The sequence below is a fragment of the Thermobia domestica genome, chromosome 13 (genome assembly GCF_964235325.1).
Source record: "Thermobia domestica chromosome 13, izTheDome1.hap1.1, whole genome shotgun sequence".
NCBI classification, from domain to species: Eukaryota; Metazoa; Arthropoda; class Insecta; order Zygentoma; family Lepismatidae; genus Thermobia; species Thermobia domestica.
In genome coordinates this window covers 209,317,456-209,331,387 of record NC_137466.1, presented here as the reverse complement: position 1 = coordinate 209,331,387, position 13,932 = coordinate 209,317,456, and the positions used below count along the sequence as shown (strand labels likewise).

Below are 13,932 nucleotides of genomic sequence, written 5' to 3'. Positions count from 1 at the left end.
GGTGTGGATGTAGATGAAAGGGGTACTAATTGCAAAATTTGCCCTGGGCACCAAATGTCTAGTTTCGTCACTGATTAGGCTACCATTTTTAGAGCGTGAAATTTTGACATTTTCCTGAAATATTAAGAATACATGATAATTATTGGCAATTTACTTTAGAGTGAAACTTAAGCTTCAAGAGCAAGGCTTATAATTTAAAGTGCGGTGGAACGGCAAATCACTGAGTTGAGTTCCTGTTTCTATGCGACGTTTGTCTCGTAAGCACTTTTGTCCTCGTACATCACATTTTACTTTATTATTATTATTATTATTATTATTATTATTATTATTATTATTATTATTATTATTATTATTAATACAGTTTATCTACCAAACAACTAGAAAAAATATTTATATTATTATGCGGTATTAAACCAAATCTGGAACTTGTGATATTTATTTACTTCCATCATTCCATCCGGGAAATAAATGTCATCTATACGAGATGGAATGTTTTCGGGTAAAATTTAATATTACTGCTGCCATGCTGTAACTTTGAGCTTTGCCTTATTTTAAGTAGATGCAGACATGTCGGAAGGTTTGATTCTTGTAGATTTACTAATTCAAACGCTGTCGAAAATGTGGTCTGGAGAATATGACTCTCAACGAACAACATTCGAACAAATTTATCAAGAATATTTGTGGATATACATACAAAATGGTCCTGAAATTCCAGAGCCGGAAACAGATAGGCTATAGGGGTTCCTCGTGGAAACGATTTATATATTCCCCATCGAAATATTACAAATTCATTTTGGATTAATCTCTTCCTTCATTGGATGCAGAAAACGAATTTTCTAAAGATAATATATTAAGAGACATTTTTCTGCGTACTATTGATAAAGCAATCACTGAGACGGAAAAACGCTTTGGATCATGTAGCAAAATCATTAGATCAATCACCACTCTACATCGAAAAGGTTAAAACTTTCTAAATTACAACATTGTGGAGCATATGGCCCAGTATTATGAAAGTGATCTGGAAATATTTAAATGAAAACTTAAAATCCTCCCAAACACAATTAAGCTGTATGAAGACGAGAGAAAACCAAAGTTGATTCCTTGGTGAATTTCGTTGATCTCTTTTGTGTCTACAAAAACACATTCCTAGAAACCAACTAGATCTCTGCGACTATATCAGTTTCTAATGCTACATGTGAAAGGCCATTCTCATGTTTGAATAAATTAAAGATATATAGGCAATTCAATGACTGATGATAGGATGAAAAACTTAGGATTACTTTATATTGAAGAAAATTGCTAAATCGTTAGATCTTGAAGAAGTTGTTGATAAGTTTGGTGCTGCCCTCAAGAATAGAAAGATCCTCTTTTAAGTAGAGGCATGAACCTCTAAGTTATTTTCTTTACCTGTAAAAGTGTATTTCTCTGCTTCCACTTAAATCTACCAGCCACACATATTTTAAGTGCAGCGATTAAATTACTACTTACTTATATTGGAAATCAATTGTATTAATGTGTTCTAGTTGTTTGAAGTAGTAAATTCATACATTTTCACCGTAAAAGAGTAAAATCATGAACAACAAAGATGAAAACATTCACCTTGAAAACACACACACATTATATATATTATTCACTTATAAATATATATATATTAGGGTGGTCCTTAATTTTCGATTTCCGAACTTCTTTCCTCCCAACCCCTAAATTGGTTCCATGTCGGACCAAATTAATCTGTGAAAAAAATGGGCTCAATTGAAGAATATTTAACCGACCCCCAAGCGACCTAAACATCTGAATGCATTTACAATGTATAGTATATGGCAAAAGTTTGTAATAAACTCTTGTAACTTAAAAATGGCTGAGGGAAAGGAACCATATCTTGGATAGAGGTTGTAGAAGTAGATCCATACCTGATACTGAGTAGTGAACGAGATGAGGCATATCTTTACGTCCACCATCTTGGATTTGGGCACAAAATTTTAAACCAGAAACTGCGGCATTTGCATTCTTTAATGATGAAGTGCCACAACATGTGAAAGGAAAAATGGTTCTTAATATAAAAGGGAGTACAGAAGAATGTGATGCACAAAACCAAATAAACGATACTCTATAAATAGTACAGAAGTCAACAGCTTCAGAGAAAAAGAATTCTCAGACTTTGTTTCTGCAGATTCGAAGACGTTTCTCAAGATTTTCGATAAATACACATTTTTTGCAAACATGCCCATCTACTTGGAAAGATGTGAACTTTCAACGTGGGTTGAATATATTGAAAAACATTGTGGTGGTGAATGATGTTGCAGAGAGAGGTGTGAAACTGGTACAAGAATACGGGATCATTTTAACAAAGAACGAAAAAGAGAAACAATACATATTGCAGGTAGTCAGTGAACACAGAAAAAAGTATCCAGATGCTACAAAAATTGGCTTAATGATGCAGTGAAATTTGGCTAGTTATCCACAGCCTACAGCTTTCTTTTATCGTTTTAAACATTCATTATATTATTTATGTAATTTCATTTCATATAAATAATTTCAATATAGGCTGGTGTGTATTTCAACGGGATGTAATTATATAACAACATATATAATTATTTCCTTGTTACATGTATGTAATAATTTATTAATATTTCTGTAACCTATAAAGAAAAAAAACAATATTGAAAGATAATAAACTATTATTTCAAAGCTAAAAAGAATTAAATGACCAGAGATAAGTTGAAAATATAGGAAGATATGTTTTTATAATAAAAGGTTACCCAAAAGGGATGTCACAAAACATCATTTCCATTTAAAATTTGGGTCCGAATACAAAATTGCGGACTTCAAAATGGCCGCCATCATGCTATTTCTCAGGGTCAGATGTGGATTAAAGCAGCTTTAAAGTAAGAAGGGTTTATTCCAGACTTTTCCTATATATTAACATATTGGATATGCATTCAAACTTTAGGTCGCTTGGGGGTCGGTTAAATATTCTTTGATTGAGCCCATTTTTTCATTGATAAATTGGGTCCGACATGGAACCAATTTAGGGGTTCGGAGCAAAGAAATTCGGAAAAAAAAATTTCGCCATGTAATTAAGGACCACCCTAATATATATATATATATATATATATATGAAGAAATCATTCATTGGAGATGGCCCCTCAAAATTTTCTTGGGCCCTTCATTGGCCCCTCCTGAGAAAAATTCTAGTTACGCTACTGTTATTTATTATAGTTAATGAAAGTTATGCAATGTGCGTAAATAACTGTATTGTATAAAGTGTTATGCACACATCTGCATCAAAGTGTATGTGTTTGGATTCGCTATACTCTTTCTATGTTGATCATTTCCTTCACGTCCATCCTCTTTGAAAAATCCTACAGACATTGTAACGTGAAAGGTTGGATTTCATGTTACTTCCTGGGTTCTGTCTCATGCTCGGACGATATTTTTGTAACAGGATAGATTTTGCAATGTATGCCCCTATTCGGAAAGACCTTTTTGTAGCGGGTGGCAAGGGTGCCCATGTTGTGGTTTCCAAGGGGGGCGGGGCAACTATAAGCGACATTTCAAATATAGTTTCAAATTTTGAAGTAACTATTCTAAAAATTCAATTGAGTTTTCGATATTCTGAAGTACAATTTCTTCAAGGGGGCAAGCGCCCCACCTTGACCCCCTCCCAATGGGCTTTCTTGGCAGGTGGGGTTCGATTCCATGTCCGAGCAACCAGATTTGCATAATAATCGGTATTATTAGTTTCACATATGGAATTGTTGGTTCGGAATCGGTGATTAGGTTTCAGTTCCTAATGATCAGTAATCATAGTACCCGCGTTCGATTCCAGATTACGTCTCATGCAGTATTCAGAAATTTATTTGGTATTACCATATCGCGATTCAAACCAAGACCACAAATCATTTCGTGAACAGTTTCCTCAATAGAGCGAACATGCAAGGAATGATCATGAGAGTAACTGTATGAAATATCAGTTTGATTTTTCGTTCAGACACTAACAATAAAGCACAAACACTACAACGTTGATATACATATAACTTACAACTAATTAATCATGAAGAGAAGAGAAATTTTGTATTTAAACAACACTATTTTTTGTTTAGTGCATATATTTCCCGGGCTGTCATGGAGACATTTCTTTTATTGTTCCTTTTATACTTACGTGAATTTTTACAACATAATTTATATTATTTCATAGATGTTTTAATATACCATATCACTTGCACCTTCAATATTATTTTGTCTTCGCCCATATAATACTTTCATCGCGAAACGAGATCAGATACGCACGATTACGGTTACAAACGCGAATGTCCGCACAATCAATAACGTTCCTTCTTCTGAAGTACTTTTTACCTTACCACATTTTGTAGAGGCAACACGAGGAAAATCTTCAGGAAGTTTATAGAGCCAACAGGAAGAAAATGTTCAGGATGTTTGTGGAAAAAACAGGAAGAAAATGTTCAGGAAGTTTATAGAGGCAACAGGAAAAAAATGTTCAGGAAGTTTGTGGAGCCAACAGGAAGAAAATGTTCAGGAAGTTTGTGGAGCCAACAGGAAGAAAATGTTCAGGAAGTTTATAGAGGCAACAAGAAGAAAATGTTCTGGAAGTTTATGGAGCCAACAGGAAGAAAATATTCAGGAAGTTTGTGGAGAAAACAGGAAGAAAATGTTCAGGAAGATTGTGGAGCCAACAGGAAGAAAATATTCAGGAAGTTTATAGAGGCAATAGGAAGAAAATGTTCAGGAAGTTTGTGGAGCCAACAGGAGGAAAATGTTCAGGAAGTTTGTAGAGTCAACAAGAAGAAAATGTTCAGGAAGTTTGTGGAGAAAACAGGAAGAAAATGTTCAGGAAGTTTGTAGAGGCGACAGGAAGAAAATGTTCAGGAAGTTTGTAGAGGCAACAGGAAGAAAATATTTAGGAAGTTTGTAGAGGCAACAGGAAGAAAAACTTGGGGATACATTACAACCGGTGTATAAAAAATTCGCGGCTCAAGGGCAACTTCCTTATGAGGAAAGATACAAAAATAAAGAAGAAAGGTGGTTGGAAATAGGCAGTTTTCAATCTAAAATGATGAATTATTTTTTTAAATTGCACTAGACTTTTTGGCTCCGTACGGTAAGGCGCCTATGTTACATGAAAAGGCAATCTTGCAGTTCAGTAGGCTATTCGAACAGTACATGAAATGAACGTGTAAGTTGTTTTGCGATGAAATCTAGGACACCTCGAATGCGATTACCAACAATATTGCATAACTCATTACGGAGTTGGTCTATGTTCCCGGTCTTTTAATACACCCTGTATACGGGAGCAAGAGCACACCTTAGACACTAAAATAAGGTAGTAAAATTTTAGCAAAATAAGGTAGTAAAATTTTAAATCTGTTGTGAATAATAAAGAAAGAGTTACTGTTCATTTCTTTCTGTACTGAATTATTGTTTTATTCATTTCAGAAGAGCCTCATTGCCCTACCGTATGGGATGGTCTACTTTGCTGGCCAAAAACATATCCAGACACGTTACAAGTGTTACCGTGCCCCTCCTTTGTAGCAGGTTTGAATCATCAGGTATGTATTTATACTACCTTTCTACTTGTATTCACGTATTATTATTGTTTACTACTTTCATATCATTAAAACTGTGTGAAAAAAATGACCAAGCAAAATGTAGATTTGGATTTTTAAATTTTGACCGTACCTACGCTGTGACGTATGTCGAAAAAGAAAATTTTCCTATGCATCTTGACGTTCTGTATATAGAGAATTGTCCTGTATTTTAAATCTATTTTTCTGTCTTGTAGAATGGTTGTACAGGGCTCATGTATTTCATGTATTTGCTCTCTAGTATCGGCCGGTCAAAATTTTAAACCATTGCGAGGATTGCATTCTTACTATACTGCTGGCTCCATGAAAGAACTCTGACAATACACTGTCTGATTATTATTTTATTTTAACCAATCTCCATCTCGAACACTGAACTTTATACTTGGAAAAACGTGAAGCATCATCAACCACAATCCTTAGCGGTTCCTAGCAGTCAAGATTTTTATGGTACAAGGTTATCAAAAATGATTGACCTAATTTTATAAATTCGCTGTGGATTTATTATTGGAAATATCACAAAACTTTGCAGATGTGTTGAAAAACTCAAATAAATTTTTTTAGTGACATTCACAAAATATGTTTCTTCATCACTGAAGATAAGTTTCTCTCAAAACACATCTTTCGTAAGCTGTTGCAACTGTGCGGAATATTTAAAGCGTCTGACTTCGCCATTAGGTGTCAGGGCTTGTAGCAGTTGCAAGCGGTAAGACTTCTGCTTGAATCGTTTGGATAAGATCTTTCAAATGGTAGACTGTGGAATGCTCACCTCTCTGGTTGATCTGTTTGTCGACTTCTGTGGGTTTTGTGCAAAACTCGATGGCACGCGCTCTACCGTTTCAGTTTATTTTCCCTTACAGAGGCATCCTGTAGCTGTAAACTGTGCATACCATCACCAAATGGACTTGACGTTAGTGGAGTTTTGTTAAACTTTGTTCAGAAGTGTCGTTGCACTGCTAGGCAGACTGATGTGAATGGAACTCGAGCAACAGCGCCGACTTTCCAAAATTTATGTGGGTGCATATTAATGGTGGGCTTTATTAGGGTGTCCCATAGAATTATTTTTCCCATTACCATATAACCGACTGGTCCTAGTATTACTACTAGAAAGAACTACATTTGATTTGTTTTTGTTATAACCCAATTGTTTATTATAATCTATTTGATTCTTATTAGTCAGGACGAACTGATCAGCTATTTCTAAAAGTTCTCTTCAATCTCCAGGAATATACGCATTTAACATTCTATGTGTCTGATTCGGATTCATTCCGCTCAGGATTATATTTACTAATTCAATCTCAGGCGCCCTCATTCCTAACACATTCATAGCAACCATGACTCATCGAACATAATTATTACTTAATTCACTCAATTTCTGCCTTCTATAAACACGTTCAGACATTAATGTATGAATACACACTGGCGTCACAAACTTTGTCAACAGAGAATATCCTAACTCTTCCCAACGAATATTATCATGTAGGGCAAACAAAAGTTTTTTCAAGACTGTACCTTCACATCGTGAAATCAATGCTGTCAGTATCATTCCTAAAGAATATCTAGTATCTAATAAAATTTCTTCGATGCTAACCATAACCTCAAACATCTGAATACTATCATTTCCATCTAATTTCTTAAAATTTCTAAATTTATTTTCTAAATATTCAGAGGTTTTACTGAAGGTATGTTTAATCATGAGCTTATTCTCTACCTGAGAAACAAAATTTACTAATGCACTTCCTGAATCACGACAATAACATTCTGGGTAATTCACATTAGCATAGTTGACATAAGGTTGTTGCTCATTCCTAGTATTCACTACCCTAGTGGTAGAATTCCTGATCCTAGGAACTCTCTGATAGTATTAACCCAAATTCAAATACCTATTACTATATTCAGGATTCCGACTTTCGATATAACTTTCTGGACACCCTATATGATTTCCTAAATGTGGTGCATTCAGACTTTCGTTAAAAGTCACCTGCCGACAATCCCGTCCATCATTTCTTAAACTGGGATTCGCTTGCCTACTAAATCCAAAAGTCGAATAATTTATTCCAGACATTCCCTCATTATTCTGAACACGCGAAGGCATATGACGAATATAAAAGCTTCGTTATGTCGGAGGTGTCAATGACATATTAGCATAACCAAAGCTCGAATGCTGATCTAAATCTACTTGGCTAGTCCTATTCATGGTTACAAATCCTGAGGTGTCACTAAGCATATCAATAATAACGTATTCTCTTTTATAATTTCTGGTATCCATCCTTGACATACAATGCTAATAAGATAATACCGATACAAAAATAAACAAAATGATTTTACTTATAATTAACATACAACCAAATTACCACCAAAATCTACAAGCTACCAGTGATCAAATCGAAACAACCCATACAAGAATTACTAATCCAATCGAAATTTCAAGATTAAATTCTACAAATTTATTCAAATATAAACAATGATCAACACTGTACTAATTTTCCAATAGTGTTATTATAAAAATTCAAAACAAAATCATCAATTAGTTAACCGGAGGTGGAGGGTACAGATATCTCTTATTTTTGAACCACAGTAAATATAAATAACAGGCAAAAAAAATCTAGGTGTGACGTAACCACAAAAATAAACAAAATAAAAATTAAATTGGACGTGCTGTTTTGTCAATGTGACGCCCCATTCCCCCAGAAGTCAGAGGTTGATTCAACCATAATAATAGTAATAATAATAATAATAATAATAATAATAATAATAATAATAATAATAATAATAATAATAATAATAAAAGCTCTAAACCAACCCCAAATCCCACCGAAGAATGGACTACGGTAGGTGAATCAGCGCGGCTCAAGATCACTCGATTAGCCAGTGACTAGACTGTGATTATCCAGTATTTTACTCTGGGACAGTGTTAAACAACAATAATATCAAAAATAACAAAACCAATTTCAGATTTCAAATAACAAATTTTATTACAAGAAGCCACGAATATCTGAACATATGAATATGGACAGATATTCTAAGAGGGAGGTAAAAAATTAAAAGTGGTAAACAAACCCCAACCCCCCGACAAACCAGGCAATTCTTAACAAAAACTCGAAAAATGAAGTAAAAGAATGACTCGATATAATTTCTTATAATGAAACCTTAATAGTGTACACATAAGATAGTGTGCAGGAAAAGAAGTGATAGCAGCTTACAATGAACTCATGGGACGTGTAAATTTGGTTATCCGCCGAAATCGGAGAGGAACTGCTTAATGACAGAAGATAGGAAATTGACTTCGAATGCGACTATTCCTACATTGCATGTAGATATTCAGTGGCTGGTAAACAAGGTGACACGACCGATACCGGTATGTATGTATCGTTTTGTATATTTAGAATGTTGATGTGATGTGTAGTCAATAATATCCCTATGATAATCCCCTACTTAATATCATATTTGGAAAATGCTGTGGTACTGAAAGCATATAAACTATGATCAAACGATAGAATGGCATTTTAATAGAAAATATGGCATAATATGTCTGTGATTTTTTAATATGTCGTAGCGGAAATATTGTTCTTACTGTATGCAAAGAGAAAACATGCACATATTTGCACTGTTGGGAAATATAGCGCATGAAAATGTTTGAAGAAAACCGCATTCTGGATGCAATGCTGCTTTTGAATTGAGCTGGGATGAATGTGAGAGCAAGTGTTAGGTTATTAGACGTGTGATCCTCATCCACGCAGTGACAACGTTGAATATAGGTCGTTTGCCCCCAGGCCTCGTTGGGGGTTTTGTCTCCAGGACCCATCTTGTTTCCAACATCTAGTCATACTTCTCTGGCATTCACCAACAGAACTAAACTCTAGTCAAACATATTTGATTAATGGTGGCGACAGTTTGAAACGCCAATGTTTGCTAAACAATCTATGGACCATAAGGTAGAACTATATTAAAAATGGTGTTGATCAATTCAGTATTGTGTTTTTTGTGACGCGTGCACAGAAGTGACAATGGAATCAACTGTAATGAGCCTCCGCTCGCTCCAGCTCAGAGGGTTCCAATCAAGCCCTGAAATGAGCTCACGTAATGCACGATGCAATATATGAAACAACCTGAACAGGTTACTGATGCTTGTAAACCATAATATGTTTAATACATGGGCGCCCGAAGAGGAGGGCAGGGTGGAGCCCGGGCCCCCCTCTGGCTCATGAAAATGTATACGTAATATAGCAAACCACGTATATTAAATACCAGACGTAATATAGAAACCATGGAGATGGGCCTCTCTCTAGAAAATTTTCTTCGGGCGCCCCTGGTTTAATATATCTGATAATATACTCATATCGAGAACTTGTGATGAGATAATTTTTATATTTAAGCGTCTTTGCATCTTCATTGTCATAACGAATCCTCCACAACTTTGAAACAATTTTGAGAAGCAAGAACTTTTCTTCAATTTCATTACTCTTTAGTTGTAAAATGAATAAGTACACTTTTTCCTTTCATGCGTAAGAATGTAAGCCAATCGTAAATTGATAAATCAAAGCATATTGCCCACGCGTTTGTTTATGCCAATCATATTATCTATTATATAATTTAGGCTCGAATATAAGGAATATTTCCTTTTATGATGTAAACCTATGTTTTTGATGAAATAATGTCGAAATAACATTATTGTAGCCACTGCACACACCGAACTAATTCGTTTTCTTTCAATTTTCTGGTTCATATTGCGAATTCTTATTTGTGCCAAGAATTCAGTGCTTTAGCCCGACTCTGCGTCGTGATTAATCCGATTGGGTAGAAAAACGTTTCGAACTGAGCAAACTCAACACTGTCAAAACGCCAAACACGACTTTGCTCGTTTCGGATTTTGAAAATATTTCTGCGTACACTATAAGTCATTACTCGGCACCTTGTATACTACACGTCATTAAGAAATTATCTATAACAACTTTTTAAGTAATAAGTAAAAACTTGTCGTGACTTATTTAAACTCTTCGATTGCGAGCGAAGCGAGCAAGAAAATTTTTAAGAAATCTACGTATTTCATTGATAACCGACAGCAATATTGATCTAATAGGGCACCAATACGTTCTGGGGCGACTCATCTTTTACTCATGTCCAACGCCACTTTTTCTTTCTCCTTGCTCGTTCGGTGCCCCTTTGCTATCAGCGCCCGGGGCGGGCACCCCGCTGCCCCCCCTTAGCTACAGTTCTGATTTGCATATGCATTTCATATATTCATTTTTTTCTGTTTTTAAAATACTGTTTTCGTACCATACATCTACTTGTGTCTTTATTAATTATTACATTTTGTATTTGTTAGTGGTAAGTACTTATACATAAAACCATATGAATCAACCATAGAAGAAAATATTACGCATGTTTTAAACTCAAAAATCTGTATTATATCTAAAATGAAAGGAATATACTAGTCACTCATGATTTAAGAACTCATACTTCTGTATTTAATTATCTAAAATATTTAAATTTTGAATTTCAGGAATTTGCTAGCAAATTCTGCACACATAATGGCACCTGGTTTTTTAATGAGGATACAAAATCCGTGTGGACGAATTACTCTAAATGTTTCTCGCAACCAGAGGTCACTATCATCGTAGAACTTAATAACGTCAGAAATGTCACATTAATAGTGGTAAGTATACATTTTACTGTAACTTATTTATTCCTTGCTGGTTTTTTGCAGATATAACACCATCAATTATGGACAGATTTGTGTAATAATTAGTTTTATTATGAGTTAAAATTGGTTTTGTTTTGTACGTAATTTTGTGCAAAAATAAGATTACTCAATAGAAAAATTGCGTTCACACAAAATAATAGTCTATTTGTTTTATGAAGTTTAACATCCGTCTTAGCAGTAAACTTACAGTGTAATGAGCTATTGTAATGCTTTAAATGCTGTCCTATCGGGAATGCAATCCTCAGTGGCGTATTTACGATTTTGTTTCGAGAGGGGCTTTGCTAACTTTCGGGGGGTGTCTTTGCCTGAAAATGTGAAAATTCTGCAAGATATTTCATATACTTTACCATAGTAAGTAAGATTTCGGGGGGGGGGAAATTAAGCACGGAAGCCCTCCCTAAATACGCCACTGCCAATCCTTGACTACATGGACAAAAGCGTGCACACTAGCTGCTGGACAAGCGTGAAGGGGAAGAGTAGTGGCGTATTTAGGAGGGTTTCTATCAAGCTCCCCCCCGAAATAATTTCATTTTTTTTCCGTGTTATAGCCTATGTACAACAGAAATGTTTTCTTACTGGTTCTCAAGCCCCCTCCGAAACAAGATCCTAAATACGCACTGGGGAAGAAACTCATACACGCAAAAAAAAAAAAAGTTAACTACGTTATTAAGCAGTGGTGTAATGCTAAAAGTTTTAGTAGGTGAGCACCCTATACGGACTGTATGCGATGTTCGTTCGTAAATTTAAGGTCAGTAATAGTATATGCTGGTCTATAAAAATATTAGATGTTTATTCGCTGTATACGAGCTATTATCTTCCTGGTAATAAGGTGCAAGGAACATAATATTGTGAGCGTAATTGCCATGTGCTCGTAATTCCCAGTAATAAAACGCAGAAGCACTCCAACATCTTGCATGCATTTCCCAAGGGTATTTTATGTGCCACTGACTTAAAATAGCCCCTATCTCTGAGGTTTCAGCGGTCTAACTCTGTGCACTATTTTCTGCTTTCACTCAACTACGCTACAGATGACTGTCTAATGAGTGGAATCTCATAGTGCAAATGTGCATGAAGTGTTTGATAAATTATTAGGAAAGTCGGATATAATGTCACAGCTAATATGAGACTTAATAATATGAGACTCAACGTTATCCTGAAGCAGAACGTCTCTGCGATTCATAAGCAGTAACTCCACACAGTATTATCATTTTAAGGTTAGCTTTGAGTGAGAGGAGTAGACATCCAATATAAGTTGAATTCCACATATTTCTCCTTTATATTATTGATTAAATGAAACATTAACACTGCATTTCGGGTAGGAATGGTGAATCAATGCATAATTTGCCGTTGGTTTATCGATTTTATTTCTGGTGGCAAAGCATTGCTAAATGTATCCCGTGCCTACCGACTAACATCATATTCGGACGAGCTTTCTCAAGAGCAAAGTGGAAGCTGATAGTAGGAAAAATGTTTCTCCCATTGTAGGCGAGCTAGGCATACACCATACGACTACCATCGGCGGTTCTGAGAAAAATCGGTAAGATGAAAACAGTGGTTCATGGGTGTCAAATGAATTGAACCGGCAAACAACAATCGCCATCTAGAGGTGTGCAGTTCTATGAGTGTATGAAATAGCCAGAAAAAAATTCTACATTGGATTTCCACTCCAGATAATGCTGCATGGAATTGTCATTCCAGATAATGCTATATCGGTTGTCACTCCAGATAAAGCTGCATCGGTTGTCACTCCAGATAAAGCTGCATCTAATTGTCACTCTAGGTAATGCTGCATCGGTTGTCACTATAGAAAATGCTGCATCGGACGTTTACTCCAGATAAAAGATATACAGATAAAAGATATATCTGCTGTGACAATCATAAACATCCAGAATTGATGATAATGGTTAGATTGTGATTAGCGTCCAGAATGGTTTCCTAAACCATCTTTCTACCCACAGAAGGTGCTCATGCTGGAATGATGATCTATAGCGATCTTGTATTTCTTAGACGAGGTGAAATCATCAATACAAATCGTAATGGTTCTGAAGTCTATGAAATGCACCTTAAACTTGTCAACAAGCATCCGGCAATTTTCAGCAGACTTAATGTCCTCATGTTAAACGACATGACTCGCTCGTATGATGCACAGAGGCCATTGTGGGGTTTCAATGTATTGCAGTATAAGACTTGTCCTCACTCGCAACACCCCTATTCCTCGATATCTTCTCCAATGTCTAACACCTCTTCGAACACCTTGATCACTTCTTCGGAGGGAACAGTTTCCCTGATTATCAGGCGGTATAACGTACTGTTGAAGACTTCTTTCCATCGGAGATTTCACACTTCTTCCAATACAGAATCCAGTTGTAGGCTAAGCGATGGCAAAAATACGTGGTTGCAGACGTCGAATATTTTAATTAACCAGTTGTAGTTTTCATTGTTTTGTCCTTCTAAAATAATATATTTTGGGCGAATATCTCATTCACAGCAATCTAATATCTCTACCTTCCATTTTACTTACTGTATTTCCTTTCTCACTTGACCTTCCTAAGATATTGCGTTATTTCTCCATAAAGTTAATATAACTGTAAATGGTGATACGTTAATTTGTAACGAGTTAAATATGTT

At 35.5% G+C, this 13,932-nt stretch overlaps 1 protein-coding gene across 3 annotated transcripts in view; it reads left to right on the top strand.

The window, feature by feature from the left end:
- LOC145668979 (parathyroid hormone 2 receptor-like) overlaps positions 1–13,932 on the top strand; it is a 121,355-nt gene that overhangs the window by 9,467 nt on the left and 97,956 nt on the right. For all 3 annotated transcript variants that reach the window (XM_081737286.1, XM_081737287.1, XM_081737285.1), the window contains exons 2-3: positions 5,455–5,567; positions 11,104–11,256. In XM_081737286.1, the coding sequence (XP_081593412.1) occupies positions 5,455–5,567; positions 11,104–11,256 (266 nt within the window). The remainder of the gene's footprint in view (positions 1–5,454; positions 5,568–11,103; positions 11,257–13,932) is intronic.